The sequence below is a fragment of the Aotus nancymaae genome, unplaced genomic scaffold, assembly GCF_030222135.1.
Source record: "Aotus nancymaae isolate 86718 unplaced genomic scaffold, 86718_ANA_hifiasm-v0.15.2.pri h1tg000011l, whole genome shotgun sequence".
Lineage (NCBI taxonomy): Eukaryota > Metazoa > Chordata > Mammalia > Primates > Aotidae > Aotus > Aotus nancymaae.
The window spans coordinates 3009298-3033243 of NW_026988422.1; the positions used below are offsets into that span (position 1 = coordinate 3009298).

Sequence of the window (23946 nt, forward strand, 5' to 3'; positions counted from 1 at the left end):
AGCATGAATGGTCTTAAGAGACTTCTCCTTCCTGAAGCACTGGTCTGGACCTGGCCTGGCCTACATGGCACAGATCATACACCCTGAACTGCGGGGGAAGCCGTGAAGGTGACACTCCCACCTGCCACACAAGCAGCCAGGTCCTTCTGATATTCCTGTCTTACTCTGAGTAACTTCAATACCAGATGTGATAGGCTACCTCTTGTAATGCAGTGGTCCAGGCCTCTCAAAACTGGTAACTGAGCACTTTGACACCCTGATGCTCTAAGTAGTAAAAACATCTGCTTGTCTCTGGAAATTCCCTCAATCCTCTAAACAAAGTACTTCAATTTTGCACATTTAAGTATGTTGATCCATAGGTAGTTCCCAATTGTATAAAGAAGTCAATTCAGTAAAATATGCTAAAATATCAAATGATGGTTCCAAGATAGAATCAAACAATAAGAGGGTCACCTACTGATCAGAACCCACACACCATACCCCTCTCCCTTGCTCCTTCTGAGTCTTCAGTCATCCTGACAGACTGGCAAACCATAGGCGCCTGCTCTGTTTCTGGATCTTTGCACACACGTTTCCTTCTCTCTGCATGGCTGCTATTACCTCCCAGCCCTTACGGCCTCCACATACACATGTACACACACACACAGATTCCTTCTTCATCTGGCTATTTCTTTTTTACTTCAGCTTAGCTGTCACCTCCCACAGAAACTTCTTTCTAACATGAAGACGTGGTTGGTGCTCACGTTCTATCTCCCCACCAGCTATACAGGCACACTTATTTTTTGGCTCTGTCTCCAGCATCTAGCACAGTGCCTGGCTCATAGCAGGTCAATACATACTTGTGAAAATAATGAAGAAACGAATGCTCAATTTTGTTCCCTAATGCAGGCAGATAAGACAGTTGAATTTATGTCACTTAAACAACAGTATGATACACAAAGACTCAAAACAAAGGGACAGAGGAAGATTTACCAACCAAACGGAGAGCAAAAATAAATAAATAAAAAGCAGGAGTTGTAATTCTCACCTCTGATAAAATAGACTTTAAAGCAACAAAGATCAAAAGAGGCAAAGAAGGACATTACATAATGGTAAAAGGATCAATCCAACAAGAAGAGCTAACGATCCTATATATACATGTACCCAATACAGGAGCACCCAGATACATAAGACAAGTTCTTAATGACTTATAAAGAGACTTAGCCTCCCACACAATAATAGTGGGAGACTGTAACATCACATTGTCAATATTAGACTGATCAACGAGATAGAAAATTAACAAGGACATCCAGGACTTGAACTCAGACCCGGAACAAGTAAACTTAATAAACATTTATAGAACTCTCCACTTCAAATACACAAAACATACATTCTTATCAGTACCATATCACACCTATTCCAAAAGTGACTACATAATTAGAAGTAAATCACTGCTCAATAATTGCATAGCATTTCATAGGTTTAAATGAAATATTGGTTGGCTGCTTGTTTGTTATTTTCTTCCCTTATTCCTTCCTGTCTCCATTGTTAAGCACAATTATTGGCATAAAAGAGGTTTTCAATTCCCATTTTTAGACTGTATTCTAGCCTGGGCAATAGAGCAATACTCCCATTCTCTCTCCCTCTTTCTCTTCCTTTTTCTTCCTCTTCTTCATTCTTTTTATGTCTTTCTTCCTTTTTTTCTTTAAAAAAAAAAACAAAAAAAAAAACAGTACATGATATGCCTGACTTAATCTGAAGCATTTTCATACTCTAAATATAACAGAGCAAGTTTTAACCCTAAAGAACATTCATGTTAGCTTCATACATTTGTATCTTCTGGTTAACCATTTTAGAGACAGTGCTTCATGGCCACAGCCCAGCTCTGTGAGGGTGTGCATGCTCTTCCAAGTCTTACTGTGAAGGACCATATCTACCTCTCCAGAAAGGTGGGCTTTTTTTCACGATTTTTGCACAAACTATTAAACTTACTTCTAGTGTAAACATGACTCTAAGTTAAAAAAAAAAAAAAAAAAAAAAAAAAACTATGATAAGAAAAAAAGAAGAAAAAGAAGGAGGAAAGGCTATGTCCCAGTTAGCACTTCAGTTGGTCCTTAGGCTATGCAGAAAATCACACAAGGAGAGTCAAGCATTTACTGGGAATCTGCCATGTGCCTTGCATGACTTTTAAATATGATAGGGAAAAGATCAAGAGAAATGTTCCTGGATCAAGAACTCCATGCAAATCAGGCAGTCTGGAATAGATTACTTCATTTGCCTCCCGCTGTTTCCATTGGACATCTAAATATAATACTTCTATTCTAATCTACCTTGTCCAGGCAGAGTTCATTAAAGAAGATAAAATGCCTCAGAAAGATGTTGTAATCTGTTACCATGTTTTTGTCCTGGAAAGAGAACTCAAATAAGTGCTTGAGATACCAGAAAACCATCTATTTTGAGGGCCAACAACATCAGTGTGACTCAGAACAGACTGAGTGCTGGCATCGTAATGGAGTACAGAGATATCTCAGGATGAGGGACAGAATAAAGGAAAGCCAAGAGGCCAAGGAAATGCACGAGAAGCAGAATATACAGTGGGAGACAAAATAGTGTCTAACTGAAGAAAGCTGTGCTGGCTCCCCATGCTCGGCAACTCCACTGGATCATCATCTTTCATCAGACAGCGGCTATACAGAGGAGTTTCTGTGTCTGGCGGCTATTTCCAAAGACGTGAATCATGTGGAGGTAATGTTTACCCTTTCTTATTCTTTCCCCTCAGAAGCCCTGATTGACTGTTTGAGGCATATATATTTTAAAGAATTAAAAAATAGCACCATCACATTTCATGAACATTAACCAAAATAAGGATGTTTTGGAGGAACTCAGACATCTCTTCTTTTATAGTTTCTTCTAGGAAGAAGATACATACTGAAAAAGCCTGAAGCTAAATATATAAATTGGGTATACCAGATGAATATATTATTGATTCATTTCAAATGTGTACTACTAAATTAACATAATCAGTACATCTTAAAAGTACACAGCAAATAAAAAACTTCATGTGCCTATTAATGCTTATGGAAAGAGAGAGAGATGGCATGTTACACACCCTATAGACTATTTCTGTTTCTATGCCATACATTTAGTTACACACAGCTCAAAATATATGCACACGCAAAAGGTGCAAATAAATTTTATCAACTGGCTAATTCCTGACAATGCTGAATAATTCTGAAAACTGTACCTAGGTTAACAATTCTGGGTGACATCAGTAACATGGCTGACTAGAGACACCTGGCACTCATCCCCACACTACAAGAAAGGATCAAAGCAACCACAGAAATAAACAATGAGAGAAGAAATGAGGAACAAAGATAATACAAAACAACCAGAAAACAACAAAATAACAGAAGTAAGTTCTCAACTATGAATTATAATGTTGAAGTTAAGTAGGTTAAATTCCCCATTTAAAATATGTAGACTGGCTGAAAAGATTTAAATAAAAAAGACCACCTATACGCTGCCTACAAGAAACTTACATTAGCTATAAAGACACATATAGATCTAAAGTGAAGGGATGGAAACACATATCCCACACAAACAGAAATCAAAAGCAAGTGGGAGCAACCATGCTTAGACAAAACAGACTTCAAGACAAAAGTTGTAAAAAGAGACAAAGACGGACATTATATAATAATAAAGGAATCCATTCAGCAAGAAACTATAACAATTATAAATACACTTGCACCCAAAATGGAGCACCAAGATATATAAAGCAACTATTATTATATCTAAATGGAGAGATAGACCCCAATACAATAATACCTGGGGACTTCAACACCCCACTATCTCCCTAGAACAAATCATCTAGAAAGATAAATCAGCAAGGGAACGCCAGATTTAAACCGCACAACAGACTAAGCGGCCCTCACAGACATCTTCAGAACATTTCACCGAGCAGATGCACAGCTGCAGAATACACACTGTCTTCATCAGCACATGGAATATTTTCCATGACTGACCATATGTTAGGACACAGAACAAGTCTCCAAAAAATTTTTTTAATCAAAATCATATCAAGTATCTTATCTGACCACAATGGAATTATACTGGAAATCAAAACACGAGGCAAATTTGAAACTATACAAATGAAGGAAAGTTAAACAATTTGCTCCTAAGCGATAAATGGGTGAAGAAATTTAACATAAAAACAAAACATTTCTTGTAACAAGTGAAGACAGAAGCACAATATACAGAAACCTGCGGGACACAGCAGAAGCAGTAGTCAGAGGCAAGTTTATAGCGATCAATGTCTGTATCGAACAACTAGAAAGATTTCAGATAAACAACAATGCATCTCAAAGAACTAGAAAAGCAAAAGGAAAACAAACCAATAATTAGTAGCAGGAAAGAAATAATAAAGATCCAAGCAGAAATAAAAGACATGGACACCAAAACAAGTATACAAAAAATTAACAAAACAAACAGCTGATTTGTTGAAAAGATAGAAATCAACAAACCATTAGCTAACTAATGGTTTACATCATTCTACCGTTACCCAGAGCAATCTACAGATTCAAAAAAAAGAGGACCCAAATAAATAAAATCAGAAATGAAAAAGGAGCCATCACATCAAATAACACAGAAATAGGGTAACTAGAGACTATGATGAATAACTATATGCCAATACATTTGAAAACCTAGTGGAAATAAATTCCTGAACACATATAACCTACCAAAATTGAACCAAAAAGAGATAGAAAACCTGAACAGATCAACAAAAAGTAACAAGATTAAATCGGTAATAAAAAGTCTACCGAAAAAGAAAAGTCCAGGACTGGATGGCTTCACTGCTGAATTCTACTGAACCTTGAAAGAAAAATGAATGCCAATTCTTCTGAAATTATTCCAAAAAATTAAAGCAGAAAAATTAAATTATTCCAAAACCAGACAAGTACATGACAAAAAAAGAAAACTACAGGCCAAAATCCCTGACGAACACAGACACAAAAATCCTCAACAAAATAATAGTAAATCAAATCCAGTAGGATTTATCCTAGGAATGCAAGGATTGTTCAACATACGCAAATCAATAAGCATGATATATCACACCAACAGAATGAAGGATAAAAACCATATAATCATCATAATGATGCAGAAAAACTATTTAATAAAATAAAACATCTTCGCCAGGCATGGTGGCTCATGCCTGTAATCCCAGCTCTTTGGGAGCCAAAGCAGGCAGATCACAAGGTCAAGAGATTGAGACTATCCTGACCAACATGGTGAAACCCTGTCTCTACTAAAAATACAAAAATTAGCTGGGCGAGGTGGCATGCACCTGTCATCCCAGCCACTCGGGAGGCTGAGGCAGGAGAATCACTTGAACATGGGAGGGGGAGGTTGCAGTGAGCTGAGGTCACGCCACTGTACTCCAGACTGGGTGACAGAGTGAGACTCCATCCCAAAAAAAAAAAATCAGGTAGAGGGAAAACACAATACAATAAAGTCCACAAATGACAATGCCACAGCTAGCATCGTGCTGCATGGGGAAAGGCTGAAAGCATCTTCTCTTAAGAACTGGAACAAGACAAGAATGCCCATTTTTACCACTCCTGTTCAAAATAGTACCAGAAGTCCTAGCCAGAGCAATCAAGCAAAAGAAATAAATAAAAGGCATATAAACAGGAAAAGAAGAAATCAAATTATCCCTGTTTGCTGATCATGTGGCCTCACATTGAGAAAAACCCAAAGACTCCATTAAAAAAACCTCTTAGATTTGAAAATGAATTTAGTAAGGTTGCAGGATACAAAATCAACTTACAAAAATCCAGCATTTTTATACACAAGTAACAATCTAGCTGAGAAAAAAAGAGGCAATCCCATTTACAATAGCTACAAGAAAAAATAAAATACATAAAAATAAATTTAACCAAGCAGGTGAAATATCTCTGCAAGGAAAACTAAAAAACACTGATGAAAGAAATTGAAGGGGATACAGACAAATGGAAAAACATCCCATTCTCTGGGATCAAAAGAATTAAAATTGTTACAATGACCTTACTACCCACTACCCAAAGCAATCTATAGACTTGAAGCAATCCTTATCAAAATACCAATGACAGAAATAGAAAAAAAGTCTTAAAGTTTGTATGGAACCACGAAAGTCCCCAAATAGCCAAAGCAATCCTGAGAAAAAATAACAAAGCTGAAGCTATCATACCACTAGACTTCAAAACATAGTACAAAGCTGTAGTCATCAAAACAGCCTGGTACTAGCATAAAAACAGACACACAGACCAATGGAACAAAATGGAGAACCCAGAAATCAATCCACATCTACAACCAACTGACTTTTGGCAAAGGTGTCAAGACCATACACTGCAGAAAGGTCACTCTCTTCATTGAATGGTCCTGGGAAAACTGGATATCCATATGCAGAAGATTGAAATTAGACCCCTCAGCTCTCACTCCATCCAAAAAAAAATCCACTCAAAATGGATCAAAGACCTAAATGTTAGACCTGAAGAACTATTAAATATTAGAAGAAAACATTGGAGAAATACTTCAGGACATTGGTCTTGGAAAAGATTTTATGAATAAGACATCAAAGACATAGGCAACAAAAGCAAAAATAAACAAACAGAATTACATTAAACTAAAAAGCTTCTGCACAGCAAAGCAAACAATCAACAGAGTGAATAGGTAACCTGCAGAATGAGAGAAAATATCTCCGAACTATGTATCTGACCTCAGATCAATATCCAGAATATAGAAGAAACATAAAATATCTCCACAGCAAAATAACAAACAATCCAATTTTAAAATGGGCAAATGATCGGAATAGACATTTCTCAAAAGAAAACATACGAATGGCCAAAAAATATATTTTCAGATGCTCAGCATTTTCATCAACAGGGATATGCAAGTCAAAACCAATATGAAGCATCATCTCACGCCAGTTAGGATAGCTATTACCGAAAAGACCAGCGAATGCTGGTGAGGATCCAGAGAAAGGGAACTCTTAACATACTTCTGGTAGGAATGTAAACTTGTATAACCACTGTGGAGAACAATACATAGGTTCCTCAAAAAACTACAAATAAAACTACCATATGATCCAGCAATCCCACTACTGGGCATTTATCCAAAGGAAAGGAAATTAGTATATCAAAGAAATATCCACACCCCCATGTTTATCTATTTCAGCACTACTCACAACAGCCAAGATACCGGATCAACCTGGGTGTCCAATAACAGATGAACGAATTAAGAAAATGTGGTATACATATGCAACCAAGTAGTTTAGCTTCCAAATGCATTTTAAAACATTTTTTCTTTTCTCCTTTTTTCCCAGTCTCAAGTTGTAAACTTGATATAAACTGTAGGAACCTTTTCCTCCTTAGTTTTAAAATACAGCACTGAAACATACTTTGAAAGTCCACACTCCTCCTGCATGTCTCCCATTCCAAGCTTCCTTGTCTGATCCCTTCTTCCCAGCCTGAAGTTTGAATCATTTCTGGAGGTTAAGCTGGCCGCTTCCCCACTGCTAGCTTTGGAAAAAAGTCACTTTCCTTTCACTGCACATCATCCTTGGTACTGGCTTTGCAAGCAGTGAGTAGCCAAACCTGCAGTCAGTTACACGTATACAATGGAATACTATTCAGCCATAAAAAGAAGGAAATCCTGTGGTTCACAGCAACATGGATGGACTGGAGGCCATTATGTTAAGTGAAATAAGCCAGGAACATAAAGTTAAATACTATGTGTTCTCACTTATACATGAGAGCTAAAAAAGTTGATCTCAAAAGAGTAAAAAGTAGAACAGAGGATGCTAGGGGCTGTAAAGGTGGAGGAAGAGGGAAGTAGGGAGAGATTTACTACAGGATACAAAATCACAGTTAGAGAGGAGGAATAAGTTTCAGTGTTCTACACTACTGTAGGATAACTACAGTTAACAAGAGTATATTACGTAATTTCAAATAGCTAGGAGGATGTTGAATGTTCTCAACACAAAGGAATGATAAATATTCAAGATGATGGATGTGCTAATTAAACTGATCTGATCACTGTACATTATATGAATTGAAACATCACTGTGTGCCCCGTAAAAATGTGTAATTATTATATGTCAATAAAAAATTGAGAGGGAAAAAATCTCTCTCTACACACACATCAGAATGGCTAAAATAAAAGATAGTGACAACATAGAATTCTAGTCAGGATGTGGAGATCCTGGATCACTCACACTTTGCAGGCGAGAATGTAAAATTGTACAGCCAGGCTGGAAAACAGTTTGGCTGTACAATTTTACACTCTCACCAGCAAAGTGTGAGTTTGGCAGCATCTTATAAAACTAAACATGCACTGAACATACAACCCAGCAGTTGCATTCTTGGTCATTTTTCCCACAGAAAAGACATTTTATGTCCACACAAGAACCTTTACACAAATGTGCATAGCAGTTTTATAATAACCAAAATCTAGAAACAGCCCAGATGTCCCTCAACTGGTACATTCATAGACCACTACTCGGCAATACAAAAGGATTACTGATACACACAACAGCTTAGATGACTCTCAAGGCAATTATACTGAACGCAAAAAGTTAGCCCTCAAAGGTCATATATTGTATAATTCCATTTATATTATATTAGTGGAATAACAAAATTATAGAGATGGAGACCCGATTAGTGGTTGACAAGGGTTAGGGTGAAGGATGTGTGGCTTTAAAGGAATGGCACAAGGGAGTCATGTAGTTCTGGAAAGTTCTGGACATTTATTGTGCTAGTGGTTATACAAACCTACAAGTGAAAGTGAATTTTAAATAAATTTGGAATCCAATGGCAAAAATGACAAGCAACCTTCACAAAGGGTATGAACTATGATTTTATCTTACGCTGCTTCTAAGAAATTCCAGAGAGCAGCTGTTTTTGCAAGCGAGCGACTATAAAGATCAGCCTTCTCCTCTTCGTTTATCACTTAACGCGACACTTGATTATATTATTGAATGACGTTGTATACTTGAAAGTATTTATATTAATGCAACTTATTCTTATTTTAAGTTAAGTGTAACTTAATATTTAAAAGTACTTACCAGTCAGCAGTCTGGGTCTGTAAAACTACAGCCTATGAGCTAAATCCAGCCTACTACCCATGAGTTAATGGATTTTACATTCTTTAGTAGTTGAAAAAATTTTGAAAGATATTTTGTGACATGTGAAAATTATATAAACATCATATTTCAATGTCCATAAATAAAGCAGAACACAGCAAAGCTCACTAATTTACAATATAGTGTCTATGTCTACTTTGACCTGATATGGCAGAATTGAGTAGTTGCAACAGAGACTATATTACCGGCAAAGTTTAAATTATTTGCTATCTGACTCTTAATAGGAGTTTGCCGAACCCTGATCTGAAAAAGTTGATCAGTGATATTAGAAGTGATAGAAGATTCGAGTCCTGCTCCCCTGGACCTACGGCCTGCCATATTTACTAAGCTACATCCCAATTCAATGGACAGTAGAGAAAGTGCCAAAAAGTACCTGTCATTTTCCTTGGGAGACCTGAAAATAAAAATTGAAAATATTAAAAAGGGTTTGACACAGTTATTACTGTCACATCATTCATCAAAGTGCAAGTTCTTTATGTATTTCCTCTGAATTTCTTTGGAATTCTTCCTTAAATAAAAATGCTTGCATAGTATCGGGTACTGACAAATTCCTATAGACTGAAGGAAGTGAGCAAAAGTGAAAACAGCATTCAATTTTAAAACCATGGTCTTTACTTCTAAATTTTAAAAATACTTTAAAACCATCCATATATGGTTATTTCTTCATAAATAAACTTTTTTCAGTAAATTAGCAGAGGACTCCAGTTGTTGGCATTAACAAAATTGGGAAACTTCTTTTTTGGGATACATCATGCTATGCAGTATTAAAATCAGATGGTACACTGAAAGGCAGTAAGGGTTTAGGTAAATGTCAGGACTGACTAATCCACAGGATACTGCACAACCTTTCATATTTATTACTTTACGTAGCAGATGCTTAAATAGAACTTTCCATGTGCCAGGAACTGTGCTAAGCATTTTACAAAAATTAGTTGATTGAATCCTCATTAAGATTTATTAGTATCCCCATGATGTCGGTATAGAAACCAAGGAACAAAGAAGCTAAATAATTTGCTGACGGTATTTCAAAAGCATGTTTTTTATAAAGCAGGATTAAGGTAAATTGTCTTTTTTTATACAAATGAGAAGATAAATCCTGGAAATACACCCAAAAGCATCCAGCCAGAAGTGCAAAGGCAGATGTGAAGCCAGGCAAATGGACTCCAAAGCTGGTGTTGCCCTTCATGTGCTGCCAAATAAGGGAGGCCTTCAAAGGCCTCACGTTCTCAGGTTGTCATCCGAGCTTACCACGGAGGCAGCATCCTGTTTGAAAACTGCTAAAGTTGAACGGGGTGACTGGTCATGATATGAAACTGGATAAGTAGTCAGCTTACAGTATTTGGCCTCTCTTCACTAAGCCTGCACCGCTAACTAGCTAAACAACACTGGGAAATTATTTAAATTCCCTGTGCTCTGGTTTACTTACTGGAAAATATGAGCATAGTAACTGTCTCATAGCACTGATGTTGAAATTCAATAGTGTGTGTATAAATATACATATATATAAAGCCTGGCACACAGCAAATGCTATGTAAGTGCTTGCTGTTATTTCTGGTAAACTCAGAAGTTTTCACAAGAACAAGCCAAAGTTGAGATGGATAACATCTAAACCTGGGCTAGAGCATCACCTAAATCATGGCCTTGAGTCTAGCATGAAGGTTCAGAGCAAGAAAAGCCAGAAAGTCAGCTGCTCTGTTTCCAAATTCCTCCTCCACCCCAGTTTACAAACTCTGACTCTGGGCTAATGTTTCATCCCTTTAAACCTTTTTCCTCCTCTTAAAAATTAGTATTAGTAGTATCTATCCTAAAAGGGCTGAAGATTAAGTGAGCTCAACAACCTGACACGCCCAATACAAAGTATTCACTCAGTGAAATACTCACTCGGTAAATGTTCACAAGTCTTATACTGTGAGTCTTAAGCAGGGAAGAAGTGTCTTTAAAAGAGCTGTCTGGTTTACTCAGAACTGTTGTGTTTAAAACAAGGACTAATGCATCCCTTCCAGAGTGGCCTCATACCAAGATGTCAAAGTCACCACACTGACGAGCTTTAGGGAAGACTGAGGCCACATCTCATCTGACTTCTGGCTCCTCTTGGTGCCAGATAAGACCTACGTAACCTGTCAGCAGCAAGCTGGGGACATGAATTCCTAAGTTCTTTTTTTTTTTAATATATATATATATATTTTTTATTGCGTTTTAGGCTTGGGGGGACATGTGAAGAACATGCAGGATTGTTGCATAGGTACATACATGGCAGTGTGGTTTGCTGCCTTCCTCCCCATCACCTATATCTGGCATTTCTCCCCATGTTATCCCTCCCCAACTCCCCACCCCGTGCTGTCCCTCCCCTAGTTCCCCCTACAGACCTCAGTGTGTGATGTCCCCTCCCTCCTAGAATTCCTAAGTTCTTAACCTAGCCAACTTTAGACCTATATATCTCTTTGAGTTATTATTTGCTCTTTTTCTAATTCAATTTTCTCACCTGAAAAACTAACATGGAGAATACTACTTTACCAGAAATAGCACTGAGTTACAGCATTCAAATCATTTATTGTTAGAATATACATGATAAATATAAAGGACATTCCATTCAGAATGAAGAATGCTAATGAACATGGGCAGATGTAGAGTAAGTCTATTTACCTAAATTCAAGTACACGAATATCCTTGTAGCCTGGTAAGCCAGTAAATGCATTTTCAACCTGTTAAAAATACAAATAGAAATGATAACTTGTAGAAAGATGGAAAAATATATAGAAAATAATGCTTTTAAAAGTCGAATAAAAAGTACACTGTTCACAACTATTAGAAGCTTACACACTTGCCTAGACATACCCGGGTCAGAAACTGAAAGAAAAAAGTACAATAGCCAAAATGTTAGAAAATAGCTTTTACCTAAACACTGCCACAGTTTCCTTTTTCATTTTGTCTTTTAAGGTTTGAATGTGCTTTAATATTAATTTTTTTGCAAATTACAAAAAGCATATGCCTTGTTGACAAAGCACTGTTTTCCCTTGTGTGATGAAATGTGAAAAAAAAAATTGTTTCAAAATAAGCCGTAATCGCATTTTCTTTCTTTTTTTCTTTTTCTTTTTTTTTTTTTTAGACGCAGTTTCGCTCTGCCACCCTGGCTGGAACGCAGTGGTGCAATCTCGGCTCACTGCAACCTCCTCCTCATGGCTTCAAGCCATTCTCCTGCCTCAGCCTCCCGAGCCGCTGGAATACAGGTGTGTGCCCACCATACCCAGCTAATTTTTATATTTTTACTAGAGACGAGGTTTCACCATGTTTGCCAGGCTGGTCTTGAACTCCTGAACTCAGGTGATCCACCCACCTTGACCTCCAAAGTGCTAGGATTACAGCCTGTAATAGCATTTTTAAATGTTACTGTCTGGATTTGAAATCTGGTCACAGCACACACACTGACAAAGAGTCTCGTGTTTGTTTTCTATAACGTGAAAGTGGCTGGTGGCGTCTGTTTCCTGCTCCTACGACACAAGAGAACCAGAAACACAAACACACTCAACACCCAGACCACAGGCCTTGTGGTCAGGTAACCGTGCTGGTCAAAAGACTCATTCACAAGCATCGCATCTGCAGGAGCCGTTTTATTTCTGAGTCTTTAAAATCTAGCCATGTAACTCCAAACTAGCTTAGTGACTGGAGGTCGGAAACAGTATGAAGGTTGGACTAAAGATGTAAAAATAATCAGGTTAGGCACAAACGCATATTTTAACAAAAATAAACATTTAATCTGTAACATTTCAGAAGGTGACAGCCTCACCAGATGGGTCACTATGGGGCCAACATCAGAACAAAGGAAATAAATTAATGGACCTTGGCAACGTCTCTGGGCATCTGCTTTTAACCAAGTGTTCATATAATAAGGAGAGTGGGATTTTTAAAAAATCTCGGTTCACTGAAGATCTTTATGCCTTAAGAATATAGAATCCAAAACCATGAAACTCTGGCTATAGTAATGTGCCGTTTTACTCTCTGAAAGGAAATAAAAAACTGTTATAATTCTTGTAGGATGGTGGGGAGGGGTAGGATCCACAGGACTAGAAATCAGAAGCCTGAGGGTTAGTCTCGGCTCTGCTTGTGCTGGCAGAGTGTCCGTACACAGGCCTTCTTTTTTCAGAACTGATACTTCCCTGCCCACCTACCATTCTGATTTTAAGATGAAAACAAATGTACCTAAAAGCACTCCATTAACTGAAAAATGCTCTACAACTGTACATTATCATTACTGCTAAACCCGTCTTAGCATAGGCTTTGCCTTCTCTGGAGTCTAAACATGGATAGATATTCTAATTCACCACACCCAGTTAGCTGCTGCACATGCGTCCAGTTGCATTAAGTCCCTCAACTTCAACATCGATATTAACAGTCAGTACAATTTACTGAGGACTGCGGTGTGTCTGATGCTTTGCTTTACTTCAAATCTGTGATGATCCCCAGAGATACCATATTATTCCTATCTTATGGATGAGAAAATGGAGATTAGAAGATATTAACTAACGTGGCCAGGATCACACATTTGGTGAATGACTGAATCAGAATGTATTCGATCCCAGATCTCTCCAACACCAAAGCCCATATTCTCCCCATTGAATTACATTGCCCCTTCCTCTGTTCCCTGCCTCATGATCAGTGTACTTTAGAATTGGGATCAGGACCGGGAAAACTAAGGTTCACTATAAGTTCTCCCTTGAATTAAAATGAAGGGGACTCTGGAGAAGAAGAAGCCCTTTGAAAGGCAGTAGGAGATCTGATTTTCATTTCTGTTCCTAGAGAGACTGAAGTAACAATGAACAAGTTATTTGGCCTCCTGAGCCTCATCTGTAAAATGGAGATGCTTGTCTACATGGCTGCTGTAAGCAAACACATAGAAACTTGCCTGTGGGGCACAAGGAACTATGTGAGGATCACACTAACACTGACGCTGGGACTGCCCTCAGGCACCAACACCCCCAGGCCCATCACAAGGACCTTCCCACTCTGATATTGTACTTTGTGTTATCCCAGCCTATCATGCCCCGCACTTATCATTTTACACACACACACACACACACACACACACACACACACTCACACACTCACAGACTAATAGCTCCTAAACCTCATCTCCTCCAAGCAGGCTTTCTTTCTCCCTGTGTATCTTCCAGTAATACCCAGAGAAGCAGAGGGAAAAATCCGTGTGATGGTGTCCTGAAGGGAGGGAGCTGGAGGACCCCCTTCGGTTTGAGACATGATCCCCTGCCTCTGCTGTTTCACACAAAGCAACTCTTGGTAGACATTTCCTTCCAGGTAAGGGAACAGGGAGTATGGAGACAGGCCAGAGAAGGAGGTGTTCCGTGGCTAGGCCCAGAACTTTCATCACCATCTAATGCCCTCAACTCTATAGCTACCTACCTCGTACAGTCCCTGATGAAGATATTTTTCAGAGTGTTTACTGGACTTTTCTAAATCTGCAATTGTTTACCGAAACACTAAGGCGTATTAAACGCTTCTTAATCAAAGGGCAGAGAAAACCAGACAGCCAACCCAAGACGCTCTCTGATGCCAGGTGGCCACTGGCCTGGCTGTCATTTCTTCCACATACCATACAGCCTTGCAACTTGGCCACACCACTAGGAAAATCAATCGTCTATCCTCCCCTTCCCACGTCTGATGGCTACAATAATGCTTTGGCTGAGAGATGCACATTTTTATTTCCCATCTGGACACAGTATCTGGGGAGGGAAATTAATCTAAGGTAATGGAATTGACAAACTTGGCTAAGGAGAACCCCATCAAGAAGTAATGGGAAAAAACAAACAGGAAGGAATGATTTGCCCTTTCATAAGACAGCCAGTGGGAAATGAGCATTCATTGCCTTACTACACAAAAGCAAAGGCAAACAAGACCGGGACCAATGTGGAATTTTTGACTGAAAAAATCTTGGGTTTAAATCCTATATAGAATTTTTCCAGAAAGCGATGTCATGGGATGGCCTAAGCCACAGTTCTAAAGAAATTCCTTTCTAAAAACACCTCCAACCAAGGATAGGAGAAAGATTTACTGTTCACTGGATGCCCTCGTGTGCTTCTCAGCTTTGTACCAGGTATGGCCTATGTGGTAACTATTAAAAATTTTTCAATTAAAAAATACCAAAGATGAAATTAAAAGAAATTAAATGTAATGTTCCCTTAAGAAAAACAATACAGTGTGGGTGGTTTCTTAAAGAAGCTCATTTCTCTAAATATTTTCAAGTCAAAACCATGCCACAGAACACAGTCTTCCTTGGCTGTGCAGCAAAAGTTGGAAATTGCATTAATTTTTTAGCAGATGGCAAGATTTTTCTTTCCGTGAAAGAATTCATCTGTCCTGTGACTTTTCAGAGTTTTCTGAAGAAATGGCTAAATAACCACTCTAGGAACCAAGTAGACAAACAACTTGAAACCTAAACTACCTTTAAACAGCGTTGTGAACATGGGAAACTAACAGAGCAGACAAACCGTCTCGTTTATTTTTTTTAAATCACCCACCTCTGAAATAAATTCTTTTTCAAGGTGCTGGTGGTGAAAGCTGGAGGAATCCTGCAGTTCTTCCCTGTATTCCGTTCCCAAAAGGTGGATACTGAATTCTGCAATCTGTTCAGCTGCTGGTTTTGTGGCTTCTTCTATCACATTCTCAATTTCATTGCTAATCTGAATTTTTAGAGAAAGAACAATAAATGTCAAGGCGTATTCATTCAATCAACAAACATTTATTGATTGTTCCAATGTGTCAGAATGGTGCTAAAGGCAGCTTCTGAAGATAACCTTACGATATCATATTTGACTTTGGAACAAACTGGGTAGACTTTAAGACATAGGCTAATACTACGATTACTATGCGTTTGTTCATTCCTTTGAACATACATTGTACAGTTCAAGGGACAGTAGAAAATTTTCCACAGGAAACCATCAAAGTGAGTTTAAAAAGAGTTGACTGCTATAATTATCATCCAAAAATAAACTAGAAGGGTTGTTTCCAAATGTTTTTGTCTTAGAGCCCTTTAAGCTCTTAATAATCTTTGAGGAATCCAAAGCCTTTAAACTCTTAATAATCATTGAAGAATCCAAAGAAGTTTGGTTTATGTGGGTTTTACCTATAGATATTTACAAAACAAAAGATTAAAAGAGAATTTTTCAAAATATTTAATTCATTTAAATGTAATATAATCATCTCAATTCATATAAAAATGAGGAAAATATTCTGCAAAATAAAAAAATTAGTGGGAAGAGTGACATTGTTTATATTTTTGCAAATTCTTTAATGCCTAGCTTAATAGAAGACAGCTGGATTCTTCTATCTGCTTCTGTATTCAATTAGTTACAATATGTTGTTTTAGTTGAAATACATGAAAAAAATCTGGTCACACAGATATCTATTAGAGAAGGGATGAATATATTTAGAATTTTCAGATAACTGTGGATATTCTTTTTTGATATTACACCAAACTCAACAAGCAGTAATTTCTTAAAGGTTAGTTGCTATGTGGGACCTGAACACATATTCAACAAACTTTTTGTACTCCGTAACATTCAAATCCAGGGCTTCCACTAGCCAAAGCTGAAGTGATGTAAGCAACAAAATAAATAATGGATCATAACCCAAAGAATAAATTAAATATCCATGAGTCCATACTGATATAAATAATAAATAAATGATGAAATAAATAATGAAAGGGAAGTGACAATAGTTTCTTACAGAATAATTTCAATGAATAAAGGTAGCAAACATGAGGGAAGTGGAAAATCACTACTAGAACACTACCGTAATGACTATCACATACAAAATACACTACAGTGCATTTAATCCAACTTTCTTCATTTTGATATGTAAGAAAACCAGAGATTGAATAGGATGAATGACTAGCGTAAGGAATCACAGCATGTCAATGGCAGAGTCAGGAAGAGAACAGAAGGGCTTTTTCTCATTTTATCATTTTTCATCCCTGATGAATCATACAGGCAGAGACCTTTAAAACTTCAGAATGGGAAAGATCGAATATTCCACCATCCCTTCTGATGCTTGAATTTTCTTCAAAATATCCTTGACAAATGACTGCTTATCATCAGTTTGAATGGCTTTGATGAGAAAGAAATGTGCCTTTCAAATGCAGACTATTACACTTCAAAAAAGCTCTCATGGTTGGAAAGTTCTTAATATTAAACCCAAATTTATCTCCCTGTAAATTCTACCATTGATCCAAATTCTATAACCTGGGGCATATTTAAAACTCAGTTGCACGAAGCCCGTCAAATATGTACAGGCAGCTATCATGTCTTCCCTGACTTTTCACTAGTTCCTCTCCTCCATACACTTCTCAGTCTCTTAATATCTTTCTTAGACAATGACACTCACAAATGAAATCTAATCAATGAAAATATGCAATATGCTGTTTTAGCTGAAATACATGAAAAAATCTAGCCACACATCTCTCTTATAGTAAACTGTATTTCAATTAAAACAAGCTAAAATTACACTAGCTTTTGTTTTTTCAGTAACTGCATCATACTACTGATTCATAGTAAGACTACTATCAACAAAAACTCTTAGTCTTATGAAATTTTGCACAAGACTTTGCATTTCACTGTATTAAGCTTCATCTCACTGAGTTTTCAAAGAGTCTTGTTTCTCGTTTATTATAAAAGAAATATCTTGAGTAGTATTGCTGCTACGGAACACTGAAAATGCTGAGTAAATATTTTTAATGGTTTTAATGCATAGCTAGTTTGCAAGAAAGTAAAAACAAAACAAAACCAAGGTGTCAGAAAACATTACAGGAATCCAGAGAGTTGAGTCAGTGCTGAAGGTGGCAGGTTCCATCGAGCATCTACTGATCTTTTGGAACCTAGGCTCCAACTGTAAATACCACAAAAGGATAGAATACAAAGTAGAAGGCCTATCCATGTTGACAAATCAGATCAAAGACTCCCACATAAAGCAAGGGTTCTAAAAACTCAATGGACAGTTTGAACAACAGTAGATTAAACTGAAAAAAAAAAAGTGAACTGGAAGGCAACCGAAAGCAGCACAGAGAGACACAGAAGTGAAAGTTATTAAAGTAGTTAAGAGACATGAGAGAGAAAATTAGGAGGTCAGAGGTATCTAATCATGAAGGTAACAGCTGAGAATTTCTCCAAATTTACGTTAGACATAAAGCCTCACATTAAGGAAATACAACAAATCCAAACCAAAATAAATAATCATAAATACACATCTATATCCATTTTTGTGAAACTGCAAAATCTCAATTACAAATTCATATACTAAATGTGTATATATATGTACATATATGTTTGTGCGTATATATACACATGTATCTTAAAAACAGCCAAAAACAGCCAAAGAAAATGACCAGATTACAAAGAGAGTGCCAAATGAACTGATAGTTCTCTTCTCAGTAGCAATAACAGAAGCAGAAGACTGTAAAATAAAAGCTTGACCAAAAAAAAAACCCTTCAATCCAGAATTACATATAGATTTAAAATATCTTTCCAGAATTAGAATATAAAAAAGAAATTTTCAGATGATCAAAACCTGAGATTAAAACAGTGAGAGATTTTTATTGAATTAATATCAGAATTAGATATTTCAGAAGGAAAATTACCCAGAAGAGATATCTAAAATACATATATATTTTTTTAATTAGACAATAAAATAGTAGGGCCAGGTGCGGTGGCTCATACCTATAAACCCAGCAGTTTGGGAGGCTGAGGTGGTCAGATCACTTGAGGTCAGGAATTCAAGACCAGCCTGGCCAACTGAAACCCCATCTCTACTAAAAATACAAAATTAGCTGAGCATGGTAGTAAGCACCTGTAATCCCAGCTACTCAGGAGGCTGAGGCAGGAAAATCACTTGAACCTGGGAGGTAGAGGTTTTAGTGAGCCGAGATAGCACCACTGCACTCCAGCCTCGGTGATACAGCAAGACTCCATTTCAAGTAAATAAACAGATAAAATAGTAAACATCTGGGTAAATGTTAAACAAATTTTAGCTGTATAAATAGAATATAATAGTCTAATTAGTAGAATAAAAGAAAGAAAAAGAACAAAAATACTGAAAAGTAGCATATAGGTCAGCAAAACGATCATTTGAATTGCGACGTTCTAATGTTCCTACGTTACTCAGGATAAGAATAAAGACATTGAAAAACTTAAAATTTGTTAAGTTAAATATACATTATAATATATAGGGTAACTCCCAACAGAACCGAAATACGGTATCTAATTTCTAGAAGAGTAGATGGGAAAATACATTCAGAAAATAGCTGCACAATAAAACTGTACCTTGGGCTTCATTGTGAAGCAGAGCGACAGGCAATCTAATTTTTGTTAGGTATCTCTGTATTGTTTCGTTTTCTTACTGGTTCTATAAATTGGCTTAAATCCTCTGTTTTGGATATTGATGTTCCATTTGATTACATACAATTCCTTAATTTCTATTAAAGTGAATTCTATCTCCTTCTATAAATGTTTCCAGACCTAAATCATAGCTATTCCGCCTCAAGTTCAGAGCTACAGTATCACTTTTTATTCATTCATTCACAAATGTTGATCAAATGCCAATATTTGCTAGCACCGTCTGCTTGGAACACGGTTTTACGTAGGTCTTGATTCAGGTATCCACTCTAGGGATTACCGTCTGCCTTGTTCAGTGTCAGGGAGGGTGATAAGGCTGAGTGAGTGGAGTGACAATCTGATTTCATGTAAGTTAAATGTCCACGCTGGGAAGTGAAGGTGCAAAGTAACTAAATTGCATCTTCCCAGTGAATATATTTTGTCAGAGTTTGCTCTATATTAAAAAGAAACAGAATTTACGAACCCTCAATTTTTTGAATGCAGTATTTAAATATCTAACAAAATGCTTCTATATTCCTGGGCAGTGTGTAATTTTTTTGTTAATTTGTGTATTTTTTGTGTTAGAGACTCGGCTGTAGGATTTAGTGTTGCTTAGTGGACAGGTTTCTATTAATAGTGGCACATTCACAGTGCATGGTACTTTCTGACCTTTAAACTACATAAAATGTATATTCTTTCCCTCTGAAGAAGGCTAAGACCTGGTCGATTAAAGGTTAGAAGAACATAGGCACGACCACCGTAGTAAATCATGTCACAGAGACTGCTTCAGTGGGCTTACCTCAATGACAGTCCATTTCATTTATAACTTGAAGCCCTCTCTCACCAAAAACTCACCAATAAGAGCAGATTTACTCAGCTCTCCAAGGAATCTCAGATTGTTTTTAATCTACTGATTTTAGAATCCATGTCATTTTTCTAGCAGGGCACTGCATAAAGACCTGTGTAATCCAGCAATGGAAGATAAACTCTCTCTTAATCTCTATGCTCCACGCTAGAAACTAAGTAAGAAAACAGAGCATCACTCACACTCTCCTCTGGCCTTTCCAAACTGCTCTCTGAGGCACCTTCATAGGAGTCCACCCCTGGATGTGGAACACTGAGAGCAGCGTCTAAGAAGAAAAGCAAAAACATATGCATGAATTCAGTCCCTGATTAAGTCAGAATTCCTATTAGGAAATAAGGAACTGACTTCAAAAACCATTCCTATAAATAGTTTGCTTTATTGTCCTGGAAATGCGGTGCTTTCTAACCTCAAGACACATTTGTATGGAGTCTTTTCAGAACAAGAAATAATTGCGGTGCATTCAACAAGCATATATTGAGCACCTACTATATGCCAGAATCTGCACAAGACACCAGGGACACAAGACAGCATTCCTATACTTAAGGAGCTATCTAGTCAAGGGGGCATGAACTAAAAGAACTCCTCTAACAGAGAGGGGAAGTGGCTAAAGGCTGGAGATTGGTTGTCAATTGACAAGTGTTAAAACCGGACCTTATCATGCTATTCTATTTTTGTAGATGTCTGAAACTTCTAACACAGAGAATTTTGTGGGTTTTTAAAATTAAAAATAAAGAAATGAATTACCAACTTATAAGAAATATATTGGTCAAAGGAGCATGTTAAACTATACCCCAGAATGCAATAAGAAAATCCTTACTCCAGGAAACTCTCACAGGACAAATGACAAATGGTAGAATTAGAATGGTTCTACATTTTGACATTAATGGTAGCTACAGAGTGTTTGCCTTAAAATAATTCATTAGCTCATACATTTGTTTGAAGTGGTGTCTGACTTGTATTATGTACTTAACAATTCAGGATTTTTAAGTACCCACAACATAATGCTATAAAATAAGTTTAAAAAATTACTTTTTCTTGAGACTCTTGAACAACATATAAAAAGAGACAGATCTGATATTTTTAAAGAGCGAGCTGCAAAAAATTTACTTGTTTGTGAGACTGTCTTAAACCACAAATAATTTAAAAAGAAAAGTGAATAAAGACACAAAAGCATACCTCCCAGTGTTGACGTGTCACCAACAGGAACCGCAGAAGGCAGTTCAGGGCTAGAAGAAAAAGTCTTCAGTTAATAAAGTGACAGACACGTGAGGGTTGATTTTGGGATTTGGAGGTTGTTTTCAAAAAAGAAAAATACTACATCACCAATTAAGGACTCCCAAGCAAAAGTACCAAGAAGCAAATATTTTAAAATTAAAACTTCATAATTCATTTATTTTACATGTACTGATGCCTACTCAACTAGAATCACCCTATCTAAAATTCTTCCCTACTTTTTCAACACCCCATTTTCTTTCTTCTCAGTTCTTATCACTATGTGAAATTTTATTTATCTTCTTATTTATCTCCATCTCAAATCCCTTAGTTCTCTAGCACAATATTGCCCAAAATGGTAGCCATTGGACATACGCAGCAATTTAAATTAATTAAATTTAAACCAAATTAAAAACTCAGTTCCGCATCTACACCAGCCACATTTCAAGTGCTTGACAGTTGCATGTGGTTAATGGCCATCATACTGGACAAGATGGTAAAGAACATTTCCATCACTACAGATGTTCTGTTGAACAGGACTGCATTAAGAATCTAAACTCCATGAGATTGGAGACCTTGACTAACATATTCCTGCTGTGTTTTCCAGTGCCTAAAACAGTACCTGCCATTTAGCAGGCACTAAGAATATATTTGGGGAGATAAATGAATACTATGTGCCAGGCAATGTAAGAGGTACTTGCATATCATTGTGAGCAAAACACCCATGGTATATGAAGGTTCCAGTCTTACAGAAATTATACACACCAGCCGGGCGCAGTGGCTCACGCCTGTAATCCCAGCACTTTGGGAGGCTGAGGCGGGTGGATCACGTTGTCAAGAGATCGAGATCATCCTGGTCAATGGTGAAACCCCGTCTCTACTAAAAATACAAAAAATTAGCTGGGCATGGTGGCACGCGCCTGTAATCCCATCTACTCAGGAGGCTGAGGCAGGAGAACTGCTTGAACCCAGGAGGTGGAGGATGCGGTGAGCCGAGATCGCGCCATTGCACTCCAGCCTGGGTAACAAGAGCGAAACTCCGTCTCAAAAAAAAAAGAAATTATACAACCGAATCAATGATTACAGATGAAACAAGCAGTACAGACAGGAAAGTAACGGCTGCTAGAAGGAACATAGAACCACACACCTGATCTCATTTGAGAGATCACTGAAATCATAAAACCTATTTATATAAAGAAAGTCAAGCTTGGAGAAATTATTTGCTGTAGAAACCACATTGCTAACAGGTATCAGGTCTCCTGGTTGTCCTTTTACCATGCCACTCTGCAACTGCAAGCAAAGAAGAAATCAGAAGATAATCTAAGAAAGCCCCACCTCTCAAAGGAAAGAAAGTAGATTTCCACGAATCCATCTGTTCACATATCCCAAAGGGATACAAGTTTTCAGAATTTTCAAGTTCGCACACATGTCTGAAAAGGAAAAGGGGGCTGGGCGCGGTGGCTCGCACCTGTAATCCCAGCACTTTGGGAGGCCGAGGCCAGCGGATCACGAGGCCAAGAGATCGAGACCATCCTGGCCAACATGGTGAAACCCCGTCTCTACTAAAATTACAAAAATTAGCTGGGCGTGGTGGCACGCACCTGTAGTCCCAGGTACTTGGGAGGCTGAGGCAGGAGAATTGCTTGAACCCGGGAGGCGGAGGTTGCAGTGAGCCGAGATCAGGCCACTGCCCTCCAGCCTGGCACCTGGTGACGGAGTGAGACTCTGTCTCAAAAAAAAAAAAAAAAAAAGGAAAAGGGCTATTCCATTAACCTCTTCTAAAGGTATTGGATCAGTGGTGATTGTCTGTTTTCAACTCATAGCAATTAAAAACTCTCTTCAGTTTGGGCATGGTGGCTCATGCCTGTAATCCCAGCACTTTGGGAGGCCCAGGCGGGCGGATCACTTGAGGCTAGCAGTTCAAGGCCAGCCTGGCCAACATGGCAAAACCCCATCTCTACTAAAAATATAAAAATTAGCCAGGTGTGTTGGCACACGCCTGTAATCCCAGCTACTCAGGAGGCTGAGGTATGAGAATCGCCCTGAACCTGGGAGGCAGAGGTTGCAGTGAGCCAAAATTGTGCTATTGCACTCCAGCCTGGGTGACAGAGGAAGATTCTGTCTCTAAATAAACAAATAAGTAAATAAATAAATAAATAAAAACTCTCTTCAATGCTACCAAGTCAGCTTCCTAAAGTGATTTGATCAACAACCAAAAATGTCTCCCTCATAGATGAGCCAAGCATGTGGCTGGTCTGTAGAAGCTAGAAAAGGCAAGAAAACAGATCCTCCCCTACGGCTTCGAAAAAGGAACACAGCCCTGCTGATACTTGGAGACC

At 37.8% G+C, this 23946-nt stretch overlaps 1 protein-coding gene across 3 annotated transcripts in view; it reads right to left on the reverse strand.

Annotated features, from left to right (window-relative positions):
* Window positions 1-23946, reverse strand: part of IMPG2 (interphotoreceptor matrix proteoglycan 2) — a 112099-nt gene that overhangs the window by 47678 nt on the left and 40475 nt on the right. For all 3 annotated transcript variants that reach the window (XR_001111428.2, XR_001111429.2, XM_012476828.2), the window contains exons 5-9: window positions 21572-21621; window positions 20578-20660; window positions 15685-15846; window positions 11798-11856; window positions 9528-9548 (exon numbers count right to left, since the gene is read on the reverse strand). Coding sequence is in view for 1 of the 3 variants with exons in the window: in XM_012476828.2 (XP_012332251.2) it covers window positions 9528-9548; window positions 11798-11856; window positions 15685-15846; window positions 20578-20660; window positions 21572-21621 (375 nt within the window). In the remaining 2 variants the exon portion in view is untranslated. The remainder of the gene's footprint in view (window positions 1-9527; window positions 9549-11797; window positions 11857-15684; window positions 15847-20577; window positions 20661-21571; window positions 21622-23946) is intronic.